Source organism: Nothobranchius furzeri, chromosome 4 (assembly GCF_043380555.1).
Source record: "Nothobranchius furzeri strain GRZ-AD chromosome 4, NfurGRZ-RIMD1, whole genome shotgun sequence".
NCBI lineage: Eukaryota > Metazoa > Chordata > Actinopteri > Cyprinodontiformes > Nothobranchiidae > Nothobranchius > Nothobranchius furzeri.
The window spans coordinates 70,208,717-70,236,489 of record NC_091744.1 but is presented as its reverse complement, the minus strand read 5'-3'; the positions used below and the strand labels follow the sequence as shown (position 1 = coordinate 70,236,489).

General features: G+C 44.5%; 1 protein-coding gene across 1 annotated transcript in view; it reads right to left on the bottom strand.

Annotated features, from left to right (window-relative positions):
- pgpep1l (pyroglutamyl-peptidase I like) overlaps positions 1-26,868 on the bottom strand; it is a 28,074-nt gene extending 1,206 nt beyond the window's left edge. Inside the window, 1 exon segment of the mRNA XM_054733106.2 lies at positions 26,540-26,868. Within this exon segment, the coding sequence (XP_054589081.1) occupies positions 26,540-26,647 (108 nt within the window). The 5' untranslated portion in view covers positions 26,648-26,868.
- Positions 26,869-27,773: the final 905 nt, after the last annotated feature.

Here is a 27,773-nt window from a genome sequence, read left to right as displayed (position 1 = left end):
CACCACATTGGTGTCAGAAGTGTGATTTTCACACTTGCCATAATGGAGAGAGACATTCGGAGGCTGGAGCAAGCTATCGAGGAGAACATTACTCGCCTGGAAAGCTGGCAATTGGAAAGAGAGGATGTGAGCGGCCATGTAAGCTCCCCGATGGGTCCCGATGGCGCGAGCGCACCGAGATGGCGCCCGCCGCGACCGACGCTAGGGCAATGCTTGATGGGCTGCCTCCGTCGGCCGACACACCGGGCCCCCGACAGCGAGCAGTGATGCCTGCAACGCCAGCTAAAGTACCGAAATATAATGGGCTAACCCCGCTACAGCCCTACCTCTCACAAGTACGGCTAGCCGCGAGACATAATGGCTGGAGCGACGACGAGGCTGCTACACACCTAGCGCTAGCATTGGAAGGAGATGCACTGCAGGTACTCCTCGACCTAGCCGCGTCAGAGCAGCATGAGCTCCAGGCCCTCACCACAGCACTCGAGAGGTGATTTGGGCAGCGGCACTCCACTGATCAGAGCAGGGAGCAGCTGACCAACCGGAGCCGTAGGCCGGGGAGAGCCTGGGCACCTTTGCAGTGGATGTGTTGCTGTACGCTCGTCGTGGCTACCAAGAGTTCCCAGCAGCAGCCCGGGAGGAGCTTAGCCTGCATGCTTTCCTGCGAGGACTTTTCCCAGAGCGACTGCGCCAACACGTCCGCCTGGCCATGCCTCAGACTCTCAGTGAGGCGCTCCTTCAGGCTGAAAGGGCCGAGCTGGTGCTCGCCTCGCCACCCCACCAGCAGGTGCGCCCCCCCCCCCCCCCCCCCCCCCCAAGCTACCTTGTTTAAAAACTTTTAAAATGATCAGACACTCCAATTTACAATTAATTCAGTACAAAATTCTACACAGAGTACTATACAGGTCATCGGATGTTCAAGATGGGGTTTGTGTCATCTGACACCTCTACACACTGCACAAACAACATTCCTGACAATTACATTCATGCACTGTGGTCCTGCCCACCTGTCCAGGAATTTTGGGGTGGAGTGTGTGAAGACCTGTCAAAGTCTCTGAAATGTCACATCCCAAACACCCCCTCTCTTTGTTTACTGGGAAACCTGGACGATGTCCCGATTGAAACATCTTTGGTTCACGTGGTTCTGACTGCCATATGCATCGCTAAGAAAACTATCCTCTTGAATTGGAAAAATAGAGAAACTCTCTGCATTAACCAGTATAGAAATCTTTTGTTAGATCATATTACACTTGATATAGCCTCTGCTTCCACTTCAGATCAATCTCTCTGGGCTCCTTTGATCGGTTCCATCACATAGAGAGGGTGGGGGGCCGTTGATGTTGTCCTTCGGGATGGTGTGGGTGGGGGGGTGTGGGGTCTGAGTTTGGAGTATCCGGATGTTCCCTGGAGGTGGGTTCACTGGGGGTGTCTGGGACTGGGGGGCCGTTGCTCCCCTCTGGAGGTGCTTGGGTTGCCTCGGGGGGTGGACTGCTGGCAGTTGTGAGTGGGGCCCCTTGGGGATCTTGGGGGCAGCCATGGGCCACTGCCTGGCAGCTGCATTGCCCCTGGGTGGTTCTGGGTGGGGGCCTGGGGGCTCGGGGTTTGGGGGTGGCCGGCCCCGGGTGTGGATCTGTGCGGGGCCTTGGGGGTCAGGTCCTGACATGTATGCTGCCGGGAAGAAGGCAGGAACATGCAGCAGTGCCTGGCCCGGGTTCGGGAGCCTCAGGTAGACCTTGGCTCCTTGGCCGTTCCATCACAGGGGAGGGGGAGGTCCAGGAGGGGGAGGACCCAACCTTACCTGGATGTCCCATGTCTTATATATTCTGGAAGTTGTGTAAATGCAGGGATGGGCATAGATATTCTGCTGGAGTGGGGCTGGGTTGGTGCCCTCGGGCTCCGTGAGGCTCTGTAATGCTGCTGCTTTGGGCCCTGGCATGATGGGCTGGGGTCTCCATGCCCTGGGTGCCAGTTTGACAACAGAGGTGCCTATTGGGGCCAGTAGTGGACCTGGCTCCCTGGAGGGTTAAGCCCAACCAGCCATTCCTCCCCATCCCCGCATGTTTCTCTCCTCCTGCTCCCTCACATCATCACACAAACATACACATAGGACCTTGGGGGGTGGGCAAGTCAGGGAGTGCGGGTATGGACCCCATTTCCGCATTCCTGTGGCTACCTGCCCCCCAATTTTATTTGCACCTTATACACTTCCCCTGATGACATTCCACACAAACACACACTTAGGGCCTTGGGAGTGAGCACATTCAACAGCATTTGGCAGGGGGATATATCAGCCTCCTCCCGGGTGCCGGTGCCCACTTCCAATTTTAAACCGCACTTAGCCACTCTTCTTCCTGCGCTCACAGGAAGCAGACGCTTCTGCCTTTTCCTCCCTTATCTGTTTTTTCCCAAGGCTCTTTTTGTCCCGTCTGCCTACAGAGCGCTTCTCTGCATTTCCTCTGCAATCACCTTTTTTCAGCATTTTTCAACATGGACTTGATTAATTGGTCATTCAACGCGATTGATAAGATTTTTTCTACAATGAGGACGGAGGAGGGGGCTCACGCTTGTCCTCAGGGGACACATGCAGCGGGATATATGTTCAATTCCTGGAAAAAGTGGAATATCATCTGTCTCTCTCAGCTGTCCATTGAGGACGTCGAAGATATGTGGATATTTGGCCTGATGATCGTTGGATTTCTTCTGATTGGAGTGGGAGGATATCTGGCTTTCCGTAAAATTGGGATGACGGGAGCGATTGGAGGGCGACCCGCAACCATGGACGGCACCGTCCGTGTGGATACCTCACAGACTGGGACGTTGCTCGAGGTGAATCGCAAGCTGGACAATGTCTTAGCTGCGTTACCGGTGTTAGCGCACAGGATTGATAACATCTCAGAAAGGGTCACCGGACGGTGTGGAGATGTTTAATCACTGAATTGGCTTCACTGGAGGACTGGAATGATCAATACAGACTTAAGGCAGAGAGGAAAATTTATCTCTGTCTGACCCAAACAAAGTTCTGTTATCGAATCTGACGCCATAAGCAGCCTTGGAGTTGCATGCAAACCCCCCACGATGGAAGGAATGCAAACAAATGCTGTGAATCTCTATCCACCCACCCCCCCGCCTTCGGTTTGTGGTCTCTACCGAGGTCATTAAGCTAAGGACTCACTGCTCTCTGTGCTTCCCCATGACCTCCCTCCCACCTGCGGAGCCAGCTGGTTGAGCGCCACACAGGCAGCCCCCGCTGAGGAAACCAGGATCCCAGCCCCTCCCCCCTACCTACCGGGTCTCATGTTGTGAACTGTGACGTTTGTTGCTTACATGTCGGGTGTTTTTTTTTTTTTTTTGCATTGGAGTGCTACACCCTGCTGGTGTAACCCTGTTAATGCCTTTTTTATCCCTCCCTGAACTTTCCTCATGTATTGCCTTGCTCATCTACAAAGGAGCGCCGTCATGGCTGCTCCCATGGTCTGCCTGTATCTGTCCTGTCTATATATGTGTGTGTGTGTAACCTTGGTCAGGTTGTACTATGGAGTCAAGTTCCTACGCTCTGAAAGGAGCGCTGGCAATAAAATTCATTCTGATTCTGATTCTGATTTTGTTGTTGCTTGGCTTCCTGGGGCTGGAGGCTAGGAGGGAGATCTGGCCGTCTGGTTGGGGTCTGGGGTGGTAGATTGCTGTGCTCAGCGTTGGGCGGGGGAGCCTGCTCATCAGTACCCCAGCAGAAAGGGTCAAACTCTGGTTACTGGTGATGGTTGTACCCAATGTGCAGCAGTACCGGGACCAGAGTGAATAGGGTGTGTATGGGGAGCATGAGTGGGTGTCCGGCGTGCATTTTTGTAAGTCTTTGGTTGTATGTGTATGTGTGAGCATGAGGGAGGGAGTGTGTGACTGTGTTTGTGTATGACTGTATATGTCAGGTGGGGCCTTTGACTCCTCCTCTCTCCTGGAACTTCTCTTGATGATATAGATCTTCGTCCCCCCTCCCCCTGCCACACCTGGTGTGAGGGGTTGTGTCTTGGTCTGCCTGAGTGCTCGTGGCAACCGGGTCTGGGGGTTTAAGATTTTGGCATCTGCCTGATAGATCCCGGTGGCTGCCTGGTGGGGTCTGGGACCCTGGGCTCTGCTGGGTCCCCGGCGGGGGTAGTCGCCCCTGGGTCCCGGGTCGCTGGGTCCCGGGTCGCTGGGTCCCGGGCTCGGCCGGCTAGGGTGTGGGAGGCTGCGGGCGGGCCTGTGGGCTTGCCGCTGATGTCTCCCGGGACTCTGCCGGCTGCTGGTTGTGGCCCCCCGGGGCGATCCTCTGTGCCTCTCGAGGGGGGCAGGGGCCTTTCTGGTTGCAGTCTCCTTGGGGTTCCTGTGTTCTGGGGCAGCGCCTGGATCTCTGGGACTTGGAGCTCCCCCCGTCTCCTGCACATCTTTGGGGGGCGGATCTGTGGTCCCTCGCACACTCTGTTGGACGCTCCTATAGAGAAACCTTAAATAAACAAGCGCGTGTACACACACAGGTGCTCACATGGTGCTCTCAAAAGTATGGGCTTGGGCACGTTAAACACAGGTCTTAAGACTATGGTGGGCACTTAATGCACTGTGATTTATTATCGTGATTCTTCAGTTAAGCAATGTTGATTATATATTTTTTCATCAAGTTGACGCAGTGATAGCTAGATCTTGTTGTATTGTTGTTGTGTCCCTTTTTTTTGTCCTTTTGCTTTTTTTTGTCTTTTTCTGCAGGTCTAGAAGCAGACTCTTGTTCATTATTGTTTATTTTTGTGGAACCCCCCCCCCCCCCCCCTCTCTCTCTCTCCCCACCTTTTCTTTTCCTTTCTCTTTCACCTCTGTCTCCGTGTCTGGTCGGAAATACAAAGCATTCAACAACAATAACAATAAAGTTTTAAGTATCAGGCGTGACATTAAAAGCAGACGCTTTGATGCTCCACCTGAGAACAAATCTGTAAGGCTTGTTACCAGCATTCAGACATCAATTCTGTTTGCTTCACAGCCAGACAGGACACGGTAAAAAAAAAAAAAAAAAAAAAACCTGTGTGTGGTATTTATTTTAAATGCTTTTATTACGATTCTTAGTGGGCTTCCTAAACTTATTTTGGCGTGGCTTTTTCTGTCTTATTACTCATAGCAGCAAGTAAATGTCACGTAAAACGTTGCCTCGTGAGTTCTGCGTGCTGCCGTTTACGTGTTTTATGATCACTTTGGATTGCTATTATCTGTCTCACCGAGACAGATCTCAGACAGATCCTGAGACGCTCCTGCCTGACATATTTATTTTATTCACGGAACAAAATCTGACTAGTGATTTCTCTTGGCGTTCAGTTTATACATTCAAACAGCACAGCACTCTATTTAAACTACTTAAGTGTAAATCTGTTATTTGTCCATCCATTTTCATCCGCTTATCCGGAGTCGGGTTACGGGGGCAGTAGCATCGAGAGGCCCAGACTTCCCTCTCCCCGGCCACTTGGGCAAACATCCTCCGGGGAAATCCCAAGGGGTTCCCCGGCCAGGTCCGGTAAGAAGTCCGCTCCGACAGCTTCTGGCGTTTTTTAAAGGTATCCCAGGGGCACGGTAAGGGTCGGAGATGTTTAGTCTATTTAATTTCTGACTATATAAAACGATTTCTTCGGAGGAGTCTGGGGATCGAAACCCGCCCGGGCACTCGCCTCTCCACCTTGCCACACACACGCCGATGCTTGACCCCTACCTTAAGTTTCAGAGGAAAAGGAAGTCGTTCATTCAGTCAGAAAGGCAAACGTAGGACAGAGACAAGGCAAGGAGCGTAATTACACAACCATACACAATCCTGCATCTCTACAAAACAAAGTGTGTTAGGAGGCCCGTCATTGATGTCTTGCTGTTACAGAACAAACGTCTGATGCCCTGATTTTAGTTTAATCCTAAGAAAAACAAAGGCACATGGTGATTGATCCGGTTACTCAGGACAACCAACATTTTCTTTTTTATGTGGTGAGAAATGTATAAAACTAGAAAATCCAGTGATTATTATGCAAGGTTACACAGAACTGATGATAAAGAGTAAAATGGCAGAAAATTCAGATTTTATTCCTACACATCTGTGACTAAAATGAGGCACCCCTGCTTCTTACAGCTGTTGTGTTGGTGTTACAGCGCCCCCTGTAGGAGAAAGGTGGAGTTTACAGCACCTGTAGGTGGTTTAAGATGGACGGATGCAGCACCACTCTTACTCCACTGACATCACAATGTAACAAAAATGTCAGGAAATAAAGTCCTGGTGCGTTTATTTTTTATTAAAATAATTTATAAATTTATTGTTACATCAAAACACAGTCATGTTTTTCCTGTTTAAAACACGTTGATAACTCTGTGTGTGTGTGTGTGTGTGTGTGTGTGTGTGTGTGTGTGTGTGTGTGTGCGTGTGTGCGTGCGTGTGTGCGTGTGTGCGTGTGCGTGTGCGTGCACAACACCAACCTGTGCTGCACATGCATACTGCACCCTAGTGGAGGATCTACAGATCAGTAAATGAGATTTTTATACACTCACCTAAATGATTATTAGGAACACCTGTTCAACTTCTCCTTAATGCAATTATCTAATCAACCAATCGCATGACAGTTGCTTCAGTGCATTTAGGGGTGTGATCCTGGTCAAGACAATCTCCTGAACTCCAAACTGAAGGTCAGAATGAGAAAGAAAGGTGATTTAAGCTATTTTCAGCGTGGCATGGTTGTTGGTGCCAGACGGGCCGGTGTGAGTATTTCACAATCTGCTCGGTTACTGGGATTTTCACCCACAACCATTTCTAGGGTTTACAAAGAATGGTGTGAAAAGGGACAAACATCCAGTATGCAGCAGTCCTGTGGGCGAAAATGCCTTGTTGATGCTAGAGGTCAGAGAATGGGCCGACTGATTCAAGCTGATAGAAGAGCAACTTTGACTGAAACAACCACTCGTTACAACTGAGGAATGCAGCAAGGCATTTGTGAAGCCAACACGCACAACCTTGAGGAGGATGGGCTACAACAGCAGAAGACCCCACCAGGTACCACTCATCTCCACTACAAATAGGAAAAAGAGGCTACAATTTGCACCAGCTCACCAAAATTGGACAGTTGAAGACTGGAGAAATGTTGCCGGATCTGACGAGTCTCGATTTCTGTTGAGACATTCAAATAGAGTCATAATTTGGCGTAAACGGAATGAGAACATGGATCCATCATGCCTTGTTACCACTGTGCAGGCTGCTGCTGGTGGTGGTGTAATGGTGTGGGGGATGTTTTCTTGGCACACTTTAGGCCCCTTAGTGCCAACTGGGCATGGTTTAAATGCCACAGGCTACCTGAGCATTGTTTCTGACCATGTCCATTCCTTCATGACCACCATGTACCCATCCTCTGATGGCTACTTCCAGCAGGATAATGCACCATGTCATAAAGCTCAAATCATTTCACATTGGCTTCTTGAACATGACGAGATCGGTCAGATCTGGGATACGGCGAGAAGACCCGTGAGCCTGATCTGGACTCCAGGGAGGATGCTGAACATCTTCAGAACCAAATTCAGTTCAGTTTGCTTACTTTAGATGAATATTTCATTTATAAGCTTGTAGCCCTCAGCTGGCAAGTTGTTAGCTGACCATTAGCCCCATCATACCGTCCCAATATTATTCACTAATCTATAGATAAAACAATGTGCTGCCAGTTGAACCGCTGCGTGTTTATATTGAAATAACTCCAGAACAAATTTAATCGATAGATCCGCAGAATAATTCCTCCTGACTGGGATGCTGCAGTAGCTCGCTAGCTTTTGTTTGTAGTAATCCAGGATGGTTCTGAGGTTCTACCGGTCCCTGGAGGATCTATTGTTGAAATATGTGGATCTTCTTTTAGATCTTATCTGTGTGAGTGTGCCGTGGCTTTCCAAATGACTTTTCCCCTTGCTAACACAGTTAGCTGTGTTGCTGCAGTCATGCTAACGGGACTCGTCTGGAGTGCAGAAGGACCGGTAGTGGTTCCAGATAGATTTAGGTTATTATTTTAGGTCAAACCGTTAGTTACAATGTGTGTAGGACTCCAACATAGGGTTCAGACTTTTTGCTGCAACTGTAAACACAAATTTCTGTAATTATTGAATATGAAGTTGATTAAAATACAGCTAATCACGACGTACTAGCGGCATGAGCTGCCCTGTAAGACATCTTTTTAGTGACGTATGACAAACAGCTCTTCACTGTTTAGAGGAAGTTAGATTTTTATGATGATTTATGACAAAATTCCTTAAAATGAATAACTGAACCTAGTTTATCTTTATGTAGATGGTAAAGTGAAGTGAAACAGCGTTAGTCTCAGTCGGCATAAGCAGCAGGGCCCTGCAGGGAATCGAACCCCGTCTCATTACTGAGAGTTCCATTACCAGAGCCTTTTGCTTTGGGCGACCGGAGACGGTAAAGCAAAACCTGCATCAACATAGCATTTAATGTTGGAACATGAATTCTGTCTTGATGCAGGAAAAAAGAAACCGTCAGAATAAAAAATTATTTCTAATTAAATTCATTTTAGTATTTTATAAACGTTTTAAAGATTTAGAGCCTCCTTTGACTTTTATGCTTTTCGTTGACTTCTCGTTCTTTTACGATGATTATCCGTTCTTTAGTCGCGGTCAAACGCATCGTAATTTTGTTCTGCGGTGAATCTTAAAGTTATGTTCAATGTAAATAATCTGAGTCTTTATTGCTTTAATTTAACAGCACAGTAACTTGTTAAAATATTCAAGTTAATTTGAATCATTTACATGTTTAGACTATATTTTATTAGCCTTTAATATTTTAGTATTTATTGTTTAACTTTTGTAAAGAGCTATTTTTAAACGCGTGCACATTTAAACACTAAAACCTTTGTTTGCTCCGTCTGTGTCAGAGCTCTGCTGTTCAGCTCCTTCCTGGTTCCTGCAGGACCACAAAGCCCAGAGAAGCTCAGTCCAGCAGGACGTGAGGACACAAACACAAACAAACAATACTGGCCGTCGTCAGCACATCACTCTAATTTTAGCAAGACTTCACTGGCTTCCTGTGCACTACCGTATACGTTTTAAAATTTTATTGTTTGTTTTTAAGGCGCTGAATGGCTTAGCACCACCCTACATATCCGAGTTACTCACTCCTTATGTGCCAGGCAGGACTCTCCGTTCAGGTGACCTACACCTACAGATTCCCCGTCAACGCTGCAAAACCCGTGGTGAACGAGCTTTTTCTGTCTGCGCTCCAAAACTCTGGAATGATCTCCCACTGAATATCAGACTCTCCTCCTCCATTGGGGTTTTTAAGTCTCACTTAGTCCTTACCTTTATTCTCTTTCTTTTACTACCTAGCTATTTTATCGATGGTTTATTTACACTGTTCTTTTACTGATTCTCATGGTTGGTTCTTTGTGTTTTGCTCTAGTTGTTTTATTCTTTTATATTATTCGTTTAACCCTATATGTTTTTACCCCTGTACAGCACTTTGGTCCGCTCACATGCTGTTTTTAAATGTGCTTTATCAAATAAATGGAATGGAATGGAGAGCTCCTCCTAAACCTGGAATCAAACTTTTCTACAGATTATTTAGAACAGTTTCTTGTGGCAGAACAGTTAGTGAAACAGAAAGGACATGATGAAGATGATGTTATCGTCCTTGTCTTTCATACAGATCAAATATCACCCCAGCTTATGCTCATGTCACCAGGTAAACGTTCCATTTCTCACTAAGACCTTCTCTATCTGCTCTACCAGATTATCAGAAGCATCACTGTAGTTGTAGTTTTGCCTCCATCTTCCTGCCCTCCTTGGTCTCTTGTTAATCTTCTACTACCTCTCACCATCCATCTCAGGTGGGATCTTATTTGCTCCGATGGCCTCTTGTGTTCCAGGCTTACATCTTTTAGTGAACATTAGAATATCATATACTAATATATATGCATGTGTGTGTGTGTGTGTGTGTGTGTGTGTGTGTGTGTGTGTGTGTGTGTGTGTGTGTGTGTGTGTGTGTGTGTGTGTGTGTGTGTGTGTGTGTGTGTGTGTGTGTGTGTGTGTGTGTGTGTGTGTGTGTGTGTGTGTGTGTGTGTGTGTGTATGATGCTAAACCAGACTGCCTGCTCCATCAGATGAAAAGGAAATCCTCTCAGGACCAAAATAAAACAGAAGATTTAGCAACCAGACACAGAAGCCCAGGTGAAACCGTCCACATCAGCATCTCCAGTTCTACCAGCTCCAAAAACACACTTCTTAAATAATAAAACATTAAACTCAGCCAACGGATGAAGACGTCCTGGTGCCAGATGCTACCTAAGACATCACCAGTTCAGCTGACTTGATAAAACACTTGGTGACTAAAACAAACATCTGGTGACCTGGTCAAAAACAGTCCTGGTGCAACAAGCTACCTGAGACAAACGTTTCCAGTCAACCAGTTGAAAGAAAGAAAGAAAGAAAGAAAGAAAGAAAGAAAGAAAGAAAGAAAGAAATGATCTTCAGTGGCGCTGCACTGGAAGAAAAAGATATCTCTAGTCCGAGTTGGAGTCATCCGAGTCGTCCCATCTTGGTCTCTTCGGTGGGATGTACGGGAAGCACTCTCCAGTCCTCTTCTGGCTGGATCCAAGGACCGAGGTAGAAGGAGTGGGTTCTTCTACCTCCTGGTCCTCTTCAGTGCTCCCGTGGGCAGGCCTTGGATCTTCTGGAAGCTCTTCCGGCAGGGCCGGAGGAGCTACCACCAGCCAGAAGTCTTCTGGTGGTGGAAGCTGCTGGTCTTCATCGCTGTCCAGAACTGAGCTACCATAACCAGAGTCCACACTAGAAGCCATAAAACCTTCTAAAGATGACCAATCTGAGCTAATGTCAGTCTCCTCCGACTCCTCATCACTACTCAGACCCTCAAAAGCAAACTCTGCCTCTACTGGAGGAGCCTGACCATGATCCACAAACACATCATCCTCATCAGGAATGTGAAGGGCTGGGTACCTACCTTCATCTTCATCGAGAATCCGGATGACCTCCTCAGGGACCCCTGCAGTCACGGGACGCTCCACGATGAAGATGCCTGTGAGGACAAAACAAGACACATTAAATCCACTTGTGTCATAAAACAGTTATGAAAAAGCTACAATGACTTGTTTACAATACAAGAGATGTGTGTCTGCATCTGCATGTGTGCACAAGACACACTTTACTAATCTGGTTGTTTTTGGGGGTTAACAGGTTAAAACCGAGTTCTGCTTTTACTGAAAAAGTTTCCATTTTTAATTTATGTGATTGTTTATTATTTATGTTTCATGTTTATAGCTGATGCATTTCTTAAAAGATGTAATGTTTTACAGCTTGTAGACACAACACTGCTCAAATAAAGTTGTTTTAAAATGGGCTCTATAAAAATAAACAGAAGACTCATTAAACTGGTGAAAAGTGTTTGAAAAATATTCAAACGGACAGAAATGCATTTATAAACCTGAGAACCAACTCAGAGAACACGTCAAACTTTCTACTTGGATAAAACAGATGAAGTCCTTAAAAATCAAAGGTCTCTAGTTCACTCAGATTTATGGAAACAACTCATGTTCACCGATGCTAACAGGCCGAAGCTAAAGCTAGCTGTACGTTCTAGCATGTTCTACGTCATGACGTTTCATACCTGGTTCATCCGTTGCTATGGTCACGAAAATAACATGTTTTTGTTTGAATACAAATCATCTGATGTATTCAAACTGGAGATTACAAAAGCACAACGGCACTAAAAGTCCTCACTGCTATTACATAATTAGCTAAGAGACAGTTCGAAAACAGCTGCAGTAATAGCTTCTGTCCACCAGAGGGCTGAGAGACCTCTCGGGTGCACCTGCTGCAAAGAGACAGGTTAGGAATCTGTTGCACGCATGTGCGTGTATACGTCATAGAATTAGAACGTTGCTCGTCTATAAAAGCTCATCGAATTTTCAAAAGTCTTTCTTTCTTTCGAACTTGCGCTAGAGCAGCACTTGGTCGAGAGAGCCTCTGGAGATTTGCTTCAAAAGTAGCCCTTGGACGAGCTTGGAGAGCCTCTGCAGAGCAGAAATCGCTGAAGAAGTTTGTGGCTAGCTGAAGAAGACCCGAGAACCAACCTACTAGAGAGATGTTGGTCTTCTGGGAGGAGCACGGTAAGCTAACATCAGTTAAATTCTCCATCTGACTTATTTCATGTTTCCTAAAGGACAAACTATTGAAACGTTATTATAATGTTAAATTCGTGTATTTGAGAGACCGAATGTGTGTTTAAAATCACATTTGGTGTTTTACTCGTGAACAAGACCCCGAGATACTTGAACTCCTCCACTTGAGGCAGGACCTCTCCACCGACCTGGAGTTGACAAACGCTCTTTTCCGATCGAGAACCATGGTCTCAGACTTGGAGGTGCTGATCCTCATCCCAGCCTCTTCACACTCGGCTGCGAACCTCCCCAGCAAGAGCTGTAGGTCGGAGCCTGATGAAGCTGGGAGGACCACATCGTCCGCATAAAGCAGAGATGAGGGTGCGAGATCGACAGGCGGATTGGGGCAGCGTCTGCAGTGATGCGGCCGCTGAACCGGTCAGTTGTGGGGAAGAAGGAGCTGAGCCGGAAAGCAAGGCTCTCGGTTTACCAGTCGATCTACCGGCCAGTCCTCCCCCATGGTCATGAGCTTTGTGTAATGACCGAAAGAACACGATTGCGGACACAAGCGTCCGTAATGAGTTTTCTCCGCGGGGTGGCTGGGTCAGCCTTAGGGATAGGGTGCGGAGCTCGGACATTCGGTAGAGACTCGGAATAGAGCCGCTGCTCCTCCATATCGACGAGTCAGTTGAGGTGGTTTGGGCATCTTGTTAGGGATGCCTCCTGGACGCCTCCCTGGTGAGGTGTTTTAGGCATGTCCTGCTGGCAGGAGGCCCCCTGGACGACCCAGGACACGTTGGAGAAAGTACATATCCGAACTGGCCCAGGGACGCCTTGGGGTCCTGCCGGAGGAGCTGGTGGAGGTGGCCGGAGAGAGGACGGTGTGGATCGGGATGCTGCCCTCGCGACCCGGACACGGATAGGCGGAAGAAGACGAGACGAGATGTGGTGTTTTATGGAGGTGAAACATGTTTTCCGTGGACAAGTGAGGCTCAAATTCCCCTGGAACAGTTTGAACACATCAAATGTTTTTACTAGTTTTGTTCTGGCATGTCGGTTTCTTTTGTATTAATGATATAAAAAAGGATGGACAGCAGCGAGGCGAGAGTGAGCGCGAGGAGCGCCTGTTGGTTTTTGTCAGCTGGGCAAGCAAAATAAAAGCTGAATATGTGGTTCTTTTAGCGGGATAGAGACAAAAGGTTTCTCACATTAGCACCGACCTGTGACTCAACCTCATCACACAGCCTCAGCATCTTGAGGGTCCCAGCAGGTCGGTGGGATGACTAAATCAGACTAGAGAGAACCGTTAAAAGAAAACCACCAATTTGGTTTCAGCAAACCCGTTTAGTTCAATTTTACATCGAAAAATTTAAAACTAATAAAATGACAAGTACGATTCTAAAAAGGAATGCTTCAAACAAAAACATGTTTTTTTCGTGACCATAGCAACGGATGAACCAGGTATGAAAGTCATGACGTAGAACATGCTAGAACGTACAGCTAGCTTTAGCTTCGGCCTGTTAGCATCGGTGAACATGAGTTGTTTCCATAAATCTGAGTGAACTAGAGACCTTTGATCTTTAAGGACTTCATCTGTTTTATCCAAGTAGAAAGTTTGACGTGTTCTCTGAGTTGGTTCTCAGGTTTATAAATGTATTTCAGTCCGTTTGAATATTTTTCAAACACTTTTCACCAGTTTAATGAGTCTTCTGTTTATTTTTATAGAGCCCATTTTAAAACAACTTTATTTGAGCAGTGTTGTGTCTACAAGCTGTAAAGCATTACATCTTTTTAGAAATACATCAGCTATAAACATGAAACATAAATAATAAACAATCACATAAATTAAAAATGGAAACTTTTTCAGTAAAAGCAGAACTCGGTTTTAACCTGTTAAACCCCAAAAACAACCAGATTAGTAAAGTGTGTCTTGTGCACACATGCAGATGCAGACACACATCTCTTGTATTGTAAACAAGTCATTGTAGCTTTTTCATAACTGTTTTATGACACAAGTGGATTTAATGTGTCTTGTTTTGTCCTCACAGGCATCTTCATCGTGGAGCGTCCCGTGACTGCAGGGGTCCCTGAGGACGTCATCCGGATTCTCGATGAAGATGAAGGTAGGTACCCAGCCCTTCACATTCCTGATGATGTGGTGTTTGTGGATCATGGTCAGGCTCTTCTAGTAGAGGTAGAGTTTCCTTTTGAGGGTCTGAGTAGTGATGAGGAGTCGGAGGAGACTGACATTAGCTCAGATCGGTCAGATTTAGGTTTTGGGTACCCAGCCCTTCACATTCCTGATGATGATGTGTTTGTGGGTCATGGTCAGGCTCCTCCAGTAGAGGCAGAGTTTGCTTTTGAGGGTCTGAGTAGTGATGAGGAGTCGGAGGAGACTGACATTAGCTCAGATTGGTCAGCTTTAGAAGGCTTTATGGCTTCTAGTGTGGACTCTGGTTATGGTAGCTCAGTTCTGGATAGCGATGAAGACCAGCAGCTTCCACCACCAGAAGACTTCTGGCTGGCGGTAGCTCCTCCGGCCCCGCCGGAAGAGCTTCCAGAAGATCCCAGGCCTGCCCACGGGAGCGCTGAAGAGGTCCAGGAGGTAGAAGAACCCACTCCTTCCACCTCTGTCCTTGGATCCATCCAGAAGAGGACTGGAGAGCGCTTCCCGTACATCCCACCGAAGAGACCAAGATGGGACGACTCGGACTCGGACTAGAGATTTTTTTTTTTTCCAGTGCAGCGCCACTGAAGAACATTTCTTTCTTTCTTTCTTGAACTGGTTGACTGGAAACGTTTGTCTCAGGTAGCTTGTTGCACCAGGACTGTTTTTGACCAGGTCACCAGATGTTTGTTTTAGTCACCAAGTGTTTTATCAAGTCAGCTGAACTGGTGATGTCTTAGGTAGCATCTGGCACCAGGACGTCTTCATCCGTTGGCTGAGTTTAATGTTTTATTATTTAAGAAGTGTGTTTTTGGAGCTGGTAGAACTGGAGATGCTGATGTGGACGGTTTCACCTGGGCTTCTGTGTCTGGTTGCTAAATCTTCAGTTTTATTTTGGTCCTGAGAGGATTTCCTTTTCATCTGATGGAGCAGGCAGTCTGGTTTAGCATCATACACACACACACACACACACACACACACACACACACACACACACACACACACACGCATATATATTAGTATATGATATTCTAACGTTCACTAAAAGATGTAAGCCTGGAACACAAGAGGCCATCGGAGCAAACCTGATCCCACCTGAGATGGATGGTGAGAGGTGGTAGAAGATAAACAAGAGACCAAGGAGGGCAGGAAGATGGAGGCAAAACTACAACTACTGTGATGCTTCTGATAATCTGGTAGAGCAGATAGAGAAGGTCTTAGTGAGAAATGGGACGTTTACCTGGTGACTTGAGCATAAGCTGGGGTGATATTTGATCTGTATGAAAGACAAGGACGATAACATCATCTTCATCATGTCCTTTCTGTTTCACTAACTGTTCTGCCACAAGAAACTGTTCTAAATAATGTGTAGAAAAGTTTGATTCCAGGTTTAGGAGGAGCTCTCCGTGTCTGTTTGTGTCCTCACGTCCTGCTGGACTGAGCTTCTCTGGGCTTTGTGGTCCTGCAGGAACCAGGAAGGAGCTGAACAGCAGAGCTCTGACACAGACGGAGCAAACAAAGGTTTTAGTGTTTAAATGTGCACGCGTTTAAAAATAGCTCTTTACAAAAGTTAAACAATAAATACTAAAATATTAAAGGCTAATAAAATATAGTCTAAACATGTAAATGATTCAAATTAACTTGAATATTTTAACAAGTTACTGTGCTGTTAAATTAAAGCAATAAAGACTCAGATTATTTACATTGAACATAACTTTAAGATTCACCGCAGAACAAAATTACGATGCGTTTGACCGCGGCTAAAGAACGGATAATCATCGTAAAAGAACGAGAAGTTAACGAAAAGCATAAAAGTCAAAGGAGGCTCTAAATCTGTAAAACGTTTATAAAATACTAAAATGAATTTAATTAGAAATAATTTTTTAATCAGACGGTTTCTTTTTTCCTGCTTCAAGACAGAATTTATGTTCCAACATTAAATGCTGTGTTGATGCAGGTTTTGCTTTACCGTCTCCGGTCGCCCAAAGCAAAAGGCTCTGGTAATGGAACTCTCAGTAATGAGACGGGGTTCGATTCCCTGCAGGGCCCTGCTGCTTATGCCGACTGAGACTAACGCTGTTTCACTTCACTTTACCATCTACATAAAGATAAACTAGGTTCAGTTATTCATTTTAAGGAATTTTGTCATAAATCATCATAAAAATCTAACTTCCTCTAAACAGTGAAGAGCTGTTTGTCATACGTCACTAAAAAGATGTCTTACAGGGCAGCTCATGCCGCTAGTACGTCGTGATTAGCTGTATTTTAATCAACTTCATATTCAATAATTACAGAAAATTCTGTTTACAGTTGCAACAAAACGTCTGAACCCCATGTTGGAGTCCTGCACACATTTTAAAGCCATGATATGAAATTTTTTCTTATTTTAAAATGTTCTTGAGCCACTATGTGCTAAAATGACTGTTAACAGCAGTGGTATGAAGTCCCCAGCCTGGAGGGCCGGTATCAAGCACGTTTTGGTTTTAACTCCGTTTCGACACACCTGATTTCAACCAGCAGGTGATTAACTCATTAGCACTCCAGCGTCCCGCCCGAGGGACAAAACCCCATTGCGCTGGAAATTTACGGGGTTAAGCTTCTGCAGAGCCTGAACTGCTGCACAGGTGATTAAACCACTGAATCAAGCATATTGGAGCAGAGAAACCACTAAAACTTGCTGGATACCGGCCCTCCAGGACCAGAATCGAATACTCCTGTTTTAGAGGGTTAATGAACAGCCACCCAGCACATATCGCACCCCTTTGGCCAGAATGTTCTACTTTCTACTCCAGACTGGCAGTTCGCTCTGTTGGGACTTATACAAATATTGAGCTGACATACCTGGAGCTGCAGTCTGCTTCCAGCACATTTCCTGCATGTTTTAAATCATGAACGCAGCTGATTTGTTCAATTTAGTGATGAATCACTCATGTAGACACTGAAGGTGGTTTCCCAGGAGCACTATTGAGTCTAAAACAGCTCTGTACAGCGTGGTTTGAGTCAGCCCATCTGAAAGCAGTTTTGTTCCCACGCCAGCTCCTTGAAGCCCCTAGCCAATCAGCGGCCAGAATCACAACACCGGCCCACCTCAGCCTTGCCAGGTACCTCAATGGAGCAGGGACTAAAAATAGGGGAGAAAATACCAAAGCGTGCCCTTGGAAACCGTGGTCGGGCTGAACTGCATCGGTCCGAGTTGCCCTGAGTAGTGTTCCTGGAAAAGCACCTTAAGGCTGCAGAACCAGGCATATCAGCTCTACTAACTCCAACAGACCTGACCGGCAATCTGAAGTTGCAAGTGTGGTATTCTGGCCACAGAGCGGTGAGGGTCTGAGTGACGTTCCATTTACCATGTAAAGGGTCATTTTGGCACATGCTGGCTCAAGAAAATGAATTCAAAATACGAAAAAGTTGTAAAGTAACACTTTAAGTTATCTTGGTGTCATGGTCTGGGGTGAGTCCTCCTCTCTCTGCTAAACCTTCTCTGAGCTTCTCCTACAGGTGGGCGTGTCAAGGAGTGGACCAGCTGCAGCCCATCTGCTCATCAGTTGGCCAGGGACATGTAAGCTGCTGGGAGACATCTTTATTCGCTGGATGATTAACACAACTTTGGTATCTACCGCTCCCGAGCCTGATTACTGAGTAATCCAAATATATATCGTCCAAGTCGTACTTCTAGCCAGATTGCTAGTTCCTGTGTGTTTTTCCAAGCTTGCCTGATTTTTGTAAGCTGCCTCTTCTCCAGATTTCCACCACCACCTTTCACACGATGCTGCAACCTACCGGACCAGTCCCGCTGTCTCCCAGCCGCTCCCTGGCTGTCCACTCCATACTGACCTTACCTTACCGGATCCTGCTCCCTATTCCGTGCTCCGTTCCTCCAGTCCTCCAGCAACCTGGAAACCCAGTCTCCTGTGATCCAGCAAGTGTGTGTCTCTGTCCTCACCCCCCAGACCAAGCCTCCCTCCCTTCTCTGGTTTCCCCTGGATCACAAACTGTAAGTCTCGACCTGTACCTCATTTGTCCGGATCGTCAACATCCACTAACTCTTCCCCCATCTCTAGATACCCCCACCCCCCGGAGCCCCAGCTGGATTTTCCTGCTGCGCTTTTAGTTCACGTTTTATAAACCTTTTTCTCTGTGAATGATTCTGCATGTGGTGGGTCAGACACCTTCCCCCCTAACATGACACTTGGTTTGACAAGTTTTTGTTTATATTTATACATTGTTTTCATTTTGTTCTTAATTCTCTCAACTACTTGGCTTTAGTAGGAGGATGTTTTATCTCAAGAAGCTTTATTCTGTAAGTGAATAAATATGTGGGTGCATATAGGAAACACCCAAAGTATTTTCTGGATTTGAATCATTTGGATGTGTCACAGTGATTTAACTATAACGCTGTTGGCAGACAAAGCAGAAACGTGATCAGTAATTCTCAGTTTTTACTGTGATAAAAGCTGAGCCAATCAGGGGATGGGTGGGCGTGTCCAGCAGCAACTTTAACAGCCCCAATGAAACGACTCATTCTGAAAGATACTGAAAATGTCAAAGAGCTGGTGAGATTGCTTAATTTAAAGGGGTTTTGTGCAAAAATCTTCATGTTCCTGTTTTGTATAGACCACAAAATTGTTCTAACTTTAAAAATATAGCCGTAACACGTCCCCTTTAACATGTGCTTTTGTAGCAGGAAGTCCTTTACAGTTCTCCAATCAGCCCCAAGACAAAATGCACATTGCCGTACATGACGCATTAAAATGGCAGAGCGAGGTTTAATTTATACATTTATTTTGATCACAACTGTACAGGAATGTATCGTCACAGCAGAAACGCAACCTAAACCTGACCGTGGAACAACAGCCGTCACAACACATCCAGAACTCCAACAGAAATGTACAGGCTCCGATCATTTCAGCTCAACATTTAGATTCCTCTTTATTATCATCATAGTTATTATTATTTACATAGAACTATCTGTCTTTCAAATATATCTTTGTTTTAAAGAGCATAAAAATACAAGTGGACTTTTCACTAGGATGAAAACTGGTGGCTGATCCACCGTCTGGCTTATATGAAGGGAAAACACTGAAAACTGGGGGCGTTGGGAGGAGTGAAGCCAACTTATTACAGCTTACCAGATTTTTTGTTACTTTATATATTTATATTAGCTCATTCAAGGCTTTGCAGTAGTTACAGAAGGTTGCAGACATTTGGGGGTTGACTTTTAGGGTTAAATCACTCGGACATCACTGACACAAAGGGGCGTTGTCAAAGAAATCATGAAGCTGTTAAACAAAAGGAATAGATAAATATGAAAGCACGGAGATTTGCAGAATAAACACCAGATTTAGAAATAATGGTGATAAAAGAGGAAGACGAGAAGGAGGTTAAGTTGATTAAAGGCAGTTTTACTAACCAAACACTAGAGGGCGCTTTAGGAGCGCCTGTTTTAAACCTATGTGTGAATGTTGATTGGATGGGCTATATAAAGCCTTGAAATGTAAAGAAATATATTTTTGAAATCACTGTTGTGCCTCACGTGTGCTTTTAGTCAGTGTTGGTCTCTTATTATTATCAAGCATAAAACCTTCATGGGTAGAGATGAACACCGGCGATCTGATTTATGTGCAAGTGTCTTAAGAATTCATAGCTGGTCTGATCCTTAGCGTAACTACGTACTGTACGAGCAGGAGGACACTGACATGAGCAAAAAGCAGGGACTACGCACACGCTCGAAACAACAACGCCAACAATAACAGCAAGAGCACCAACAACAACGTGAGAATAGACGACACGCGGGCCAGGAAGTCCAGCGAGCCACTGGCCTCCACTCGTACAGAGGAGAAACGGAGGCTATGACGCATCTGGAAAAATGAATCCTTTTGATATTTTAGAGGAGAGACGGACGCAAAGAGAGCGGTCCGTGTTTCAGTGTGCTTTTAAAAATCCTCATCAGAGCGTGTCGTGTTTGTTCATCTCTCCGTCTACTTGCCTTTGAGACAATTAGTGTGCTTAGTTTCTTCGTAAGACTGCACCCGAAAGTTTGTCTAAGCCAGCCTTTTTGTGTAGGGATGAATTATTGTGCTTCTCAGTCCACGCAGCACTCTGAGGCTGGGTGGAGGTAACGCACTGGGCTGCAGAGGTCAGAGGTTGTGTGGGAGCAGCTTCCTCGCATCAGGAGAAGGAGCCAGAGCTACTGCACCAGATAAAGAGGACTCCCTCTTCAAGGCTACTCAGGAAGCACTTAACATGGGAGGGCCAGACGCTCAAACACGAGCTCCCCAAAGCGCCAGCATTTAGTCTTGGGAGCGCCGTCTTCTCACACACCTACATGTCATGAGGGATGGGTCAGGGGGAGGGGGGCTGGAGATCAAATGAGGGGAGGAGATCAGTCGAGCATTGCATCCAGTTGGTCTGCCAAGTCGTCCAACATGCTGCCGATGTCATCCAGGATAGAGACGGTTCCTTTTTGGCTGGGAAATTTTGAAAAAGAAAAATGGAATAATTAGCTTTTACTGAGGCTTCGATAAACGTGCTGACAGAATCAACGAGTCAGGTGTGGAGGTGAGTTCCTCCACTGACGGAAAGCAGCTTTAAGATTCAGTTTATGGGTAACATTCACTATTTTCACATACACACGCACGCACGCACGCACACACACACACCTGACAAACTCAGAAACAGTCGACTAATTGTAAAGATCAACAAAAAGTAATGATAAATCTTAAAATAATCATATAAATCATTATTTTTTTTATTGTTTATACTTAAAAAACTCATGTTTTACAATTGTTTTCATTTTATAGGAGAATGACGTTTTACAAAGACCAGTAATGAGAAATCATGTTTTTATTAGGTGTCATGGCTGCCATGGAGCTTCGTAAAGAAAGTAAAAATCGATTAGACTATCTGGACAATGACTGTTTTCTTCATTTGAGTTTTTTAGTTTTAGGTCATGGTAAAGGGGGAAACCTGGAAGTAAAGATGATTTTCTACATTTTTGCCCCTCATCCAGATCTAATTTCTGAAATTTCATATTAGACTTGTTTATTTCAGAAAACAAAAAGATAATGTGATGTGTTTTATTTACCCGGACATCCTATGTAAAGGATTCTATTTGATTCTACTCTCTAGCCTGGCTTCATGTGTACTCACTCATTTGGCTTGTCCTCCTCTTTTATTTTGTGCTCTACAGCCTGCAGAGCTGGCTGTAGAGCACAAAGAGGAGCCAAGGAGGCGCTGGTCTCCTCCAAACAATTCTGAATCTCTCCCTCTTTCTCCCCTTCCTCCACGTGACCCACCATCTCCTCCTTCGCTCCATCCCTCCTTGAAGGCTTCCTCTCTTCCTCGTGTTCTGCTTCCCTCGCTCTCCTCCCCTCCTCCTCTTCCTCCTCCACCTCCCTTCCTCCCAGGAAGTCAATAGAGAGGCCAGCGATGGAGGAGCGAGGAGGTTTGACGGGGTGAGGCGACGGAGTGGAGGGACTCTGAGCTGGAGACGGGGAAGTAGGAGGGAGTCCCGGAGACAGACAGGGGCCGGAGGGGGGTGTCAGGAGCTGGAAGAGGGGCTACAGAGGAAGGCTTAGGGGCCGAGGTGGGACTGGCTGCAGCCGGGCTCATGGTAACTGGAGACGCTACAGCTTTGCCGGGTTTAGGAGCTGTCAGAGGCCCGCGAGGCTTCGGTGATACTGGAGGAGGAACGCGCTTTGGCTCTAGACAGAGAAAATGGCAGAAAATATTTTGAATTGAATTAAAACAAAACCAAATGGGTTATAGGTAGGAGCAACCTGACATCTACTCCTTTAATCTACTAGCATCAAGCCAACAGGGATGCAGGAGAGTAGCCTCACTCTCAAACCTCAGAGCGTCAAACATAAAGACACTGATCTAAAAGAGCTACGAAGCACCAGAGTCATGCTAAAACTCTTAGCTACAAATCTTCTGATTGGCTTCAACAAGAGAGTGACTCTAATGCACAGTCCTTTTCACACATAAACATGTGGAAATATGTAGAGTTCAGGGTCCAGACGTTGACTCTCTTCACTTCAGGATGTGATGTTTTGTAGGGCGGAGGATGAAGCTCTTACCTAACATGTATGTGATGACACATTTGTGTTGGCTGGTATCATGTGTGTTTGTTAAAGGATACTAAGCAGTTTTGCTTGCTTTTAGCACCCCCTAGTGTCCGTTATTTATTCTCTGTGGTCAAACCAAGCCCCCACAATGCGGCTCAGAAATTGGTGTCGGTACAAGATCTGCTCGGGTGCAAGATCGGCTCGGGGTCCTTCGACTGCCGATGACGTCAAAGTATGGCAAACCCACTCGGACAAAATACACTACACATATATACTGTTGGAAAGAATTTAGCAGTTTCGTTATTAAAATAATGTTTCTTAAGACGTAAGTTTGTGTTTATAATGGTATTTGTCAAATAAAACACTATATTTTATTCATAATGTTGAACTCCTCTTTGAGCACATCCCTTGAAGAATCATAGGTATTAGCAGTGTTGGGAGTAACGTCGTTTAAGTATAACGGCGTTTCTAACGGCGTTCTTTTATAGGTAACGGAATAATCTAATTAATTACTTTTCCCGCCGTTGCAACACCGTTACCGTTACTGGGGACGGAAGGTTGTGCGTTACTATGTGCTTGTCGAACGTTGAGCAGCAGTGTGAGGCTTTCTGACCGCCACACTTCAGCTGCAGCCAGGGAGAGAGAGGTGTCGGTAACGCACTTACAAACACGACGATGATTGGCCGGGTGGGCGGAGACCCTCACAGGCTCAGTCACTGCCTGCTGTAGACACAACTAAGCAGTGATGGGAATAACGCCGTTTAAAATAACCGCGTTGATAAAAATATTTCTTTCAGTAACGAGCAAACTAATTAATTACGTCTTCTTTTATCAAAACGTCGTTTCTGTTACTGATAAGAAAATGCGTGCGTTAAGATGACTGATGAGCTGATTGGCCAGCCGTATATTCCTTTTGCTATTGTCTGTGACCCTTTTGGGAGTCCTATGCTAGGACAGTGAATTTGAAAGCCAGAAAAAATATATTTAAATGCAAGAAGGGACTTGTTGATTGTGAACAGAGTGATTTGAGAGAAAGCAGCACAAGATGTAAGCATGAAAATAAAAATGTATGCTCTCAAATCATCAAAATACACTCTTGATTAAAGGTAGGATATTCATCCCATTAGATAATCATTATCAAATTTCCCATGCAGACATTTTACCTTCTTCCACAAACTGCCTGAAGAACCCTGCCACCTGTGTAGTTTCTGATTCCAAGTCATCGCTGTCCTCACTCTCATCAGTTTGACTCACCCGAGGCCAAATGATTGACTGCAGGACAATCTTTAATTGTGAAATGTTACAAATCCCTGTATACGAGATAATTATTTAGACTGAATTAATACTATTAGATACATTCTAAGGTTCTGTGAATGCACCTGGGGTGTGATTTCCACATCACTTCCTCTGGGGAAAAGGAGTGGCACCACATCAGGTCTGGAGGTAATCAGTGGCCAGATACCAGTTTCTTTTAACCCCTTTTTCAGGTGCTTTATTTGCACACTGAGTCGACTGAGGGCTTACAAATTTTAAACGTCACAATATGAACATTACTTACTTCTAAATTACACTAGGACATTGGTTACTGCAGCTAATAAAAGAAGAGGTTCTGTAATGAAAATATAAAAGATGTGGACGTGTGTATTACAGCATGAGTGAGTAGCTGCTGGAGGAGGATGAGTTTATTTGTCCTCTTGGTGGGTACAGGGAAATACCATTCAGTGCACAGCTGGGACAATCTTGAGGTCTCTTCCTCAGTCATTTCTTCTTTCAGCAGCTGGAAGACATAATTGTGTTTCTGAATAGAACCAAAAATATCTAGATTTCATCTTTGAAAGTTGTTACATTTAAAATGTGAAAATAAGGTCAATTTAATGTACTTACAAGACGAATGGTCTCCCGGTCAAGTCAAGCCAAGTCCCGGTGATCAATATCTGGGCAGTCATCTAGGGAAAGGTAAGTTGTGGCTAATTCCTTTGAGCCGCCCGTCATGGCATGTACCACTGCTAAGCTGAGACCTGACAGTGTTGGGCCTCCGTTAATTACTGAGTGGCCAATCAGCTGACCAGCCATGACAAAAAGCTCCCTCTCACTGATGTGGCTGGTACAAGGTGATCAGTTCCCCCTTCAAAGATTGCAGTCACTGCAGCATTTCCTAGACAATGAAAAGGGTAATACATAACTGAGTACCTAATCATGTACTATACATTCCTCAGTTCAAAAGCAGAGTTTTATTATTTATTTCTGGTGAGGTTATTAAAATATATATTGTGTTTTTTCCAACCATGATTGTCTAAATGAGTGTTTAAGGTGCTTATGATACTTTAATCATCAGAAAAATGGCAACTTGCCAAAGTTTATTTTAAATCCTGTTTTCAGTTTGGAAATGGCAGATGAGATGATGAGTCTTGTTACACCTCTACCAACTGCAGCGTCTCCTATAAGAAAAAAGTAAGACCGGTAAACTAATCTGGTATTTTTATTGGTGGTTCATCCTAACTTTGAAGTATTACCTTGAATGCGACACCGAAAAGGAGCAGCCCACTCGATCTTGTCCCGCTTGTAAAATGAAAGGAGTGATCTATCAGTGTCCCGAGCATCCAGATTTAGCAGAAGTGCTCTCTGGTGCTCTCCTCCTTGCTTCAGTTGTCCGAGGAACAACTCAATTGCCTTCTGTGGATCTTTGATTTCTTTCCATGCTGACAAATCAGTTAATAACATTAAATATTTTTCTATTACAATTTTTATGCACAACAGTGAATTATTTTATAAAAAATACATTTTAATGTTGAAGTAAAATCTCAAAAAGCATGTAGTTGTAGAAAGAATAACTATATAAAACAGGAAGTCACACAGCTGTAGGCATTTTAACTTTTAATAGGGCAAGGCGGACCACAAAGTATTTGGTCATAAGCAATGTGATTAAAAAATAAAATAATAATCAGGCATTAAGAAAGAATCCTACAACTCTACTGTTCTTTAAAATCAGCATTCAGACTGTAAAATTACCTGCTGATTTCCTACATCAAAAAATGGTCATTTGGATTTAACCAAAAAATTTCCAAAAATTATATGTCTAATACAGTTTTTCACCTTCAGTTTCCAGGTCCATGACGAGAGTCTTTAAAGGGTGAGGTAGAACACAGAGAGATTGTGTCTGAATGTATTTTTGATGATAACCGCTTTATAGCTTAGAGCAAACAAAATTCTTTTCACCAGAACTCAGCTTATTTTGATAAGGAAGCTCTGACTGATATCGCATTCACACATATGTTCCTTCAGCACGTTTAGTTACATTCACTCACAGTAAATGCTTAATTCATTAGTCATGTTTTAAATTGTTTGTAAAATAAATTCTTAGTTTTATAAACTTGACTCTTTCTTGAAGTAACACAAAGTGTGGTTGATCACTGAAAAAGCAAAGAACCTAGATCTTCTGAATTAAATCCTAGAATCTTCTGAATAATTACAATGAAGACCTCGCAGATTAATATTTTATATTTATATAGAATATTACATCTTCGTGGTCATAACAGATAAAATCATCAATTTGCCTCCGCTACACCAGAATACCGCATTTGCAACTTCAGACTGGTGGCTGCCGCCTGTTGGACGTAGAAAAAATTGAGCTGCCAAAAAAATTGACACACCAGCGCTGCAGTCAGGTTCCAGCATGTTTCGTTTCCTGCATGTTTTAGATCATAAACACAACTAATTTGTTTAATTTAGTGATGAATCACTCCTGTAGACACTAAGGAAGACTGCAGAGAACTTTTAGCAGTTAGACTGAGGTGTTGAAAAGGTAAGTGCACAGTAAGGAGACAGATTTCCTTTTTGGTTTGAACACAAAGAATTCATGACGAACACTAGGGGGTGCTAAAGCATGTAAAACCACCAAGTGTGCCTTTAACTGAGAATGGATTAATAACGGGCACTAGAGGGTGCTAAAAGCAAGCAAGTGTGCCATTAATTGACTACTTTTCTGCATGTGGTTATTGACAGTGATGATTCCGATGAAGGAAGTGTGTGTTACTATTTTTATTATTAATGTATTTAAATTAACCCTAGCATGAGTGAATACAACATGGGATAATTTCAGAAAGTGGTATTTTTTCCAGTAAATGTGATGACTTCCATTTAATACAGACATTTTATTCTGTTTACCTTTGGTATGAGCGTTTTCCAAATTCCAATAATTATCAGAAGAGTTGTGACGTAACTCACTAGTCGCTCCCTCACGTAAATACTGATTTTTTCTCCCAGTCTGGACATCTTTAAACCCTGCTGGGTTATTTAAAATGATAGGATCTGACAAACACTGGAAAATAAGCACAAAACTTAATGCGGTTTACAAACATGAATCCGTACCTGAGCTGCCTTCCAGCTGGGGTTCACGAAGAACTCCGTGAAAGGTCACCCTGAAAAATACATGTACTTTAAATTAACCCTCCTTTTGAGAAAAGAAATGTAAATAGAAAAGCAAAATGTCAGTTTACCCGTGATAACCACGATATCCTGTTCAATCATAACGCAGCTAGCACTGTAGGTTTAAGTAAACACATTTATATGAACTTAAAGAGCAAGTCACCCCCAAATCAACTATTTTTTTCTGATAAACTATATAAATGCGTGTCTAATCGTGCTGCATACACGTGTAGTCAATAGTTTAGCACTTTAGTGCATTTTAGTTAAAATTTAAAATTTCTGCCTGAAACTGTCAGTGTTGTGCCGTTGTCAGGTAAAAACTCTTCACTGGATTTGAATTTAAATCTGCCACCGCTATTGGCTAAGAGGTATGCTATGATGTAAACTGGTACACTATGATGTCACAATGTCGTGAGTGTGTGTATTTGTTAGTGGCTCCACCCTCTTGGTCTGCTAGGCAACAGCATTTGTTGCATTTTTCAAACATGAAGTGGGAGTGAGGTACGCTTCTTGTAAGGGGTGACTTGCTCTTTAAATAGCTTCAAATGTTTGTTTTTAAGCCAGTGTACCTCACGATGTGTCCACTAGGGGGAGCGCTGCTCTAAAGAAATGCGTGCAGCCCGCAGCCTGAGTGGCCGTGAGGCGTTCATGTCCACCACGTTAACTTGAATTGTCAACAAAAAGATCAGTAAACGGACTTAAACTCACTTGATCATATATTTACCAATTACTGTTAAAACTAGAAAACATACTGACAAGGTTTCATGTAAACAAGATGCACTCAAATATTTAAGGATCTATGTTTAATTAAATAAAAAGGATGTAAACACTAATGCTGCTGCCAATAACGGAGTATGTGATTCTACTGTAAGCACCCCCTTTTAAATTTTCAGAGCAATGACTGCACAAAATTTACTTTTCCAGAGTAGAAAATGCACTACTAGAGAGTAAAAAGCAAAACTCTACAACATTT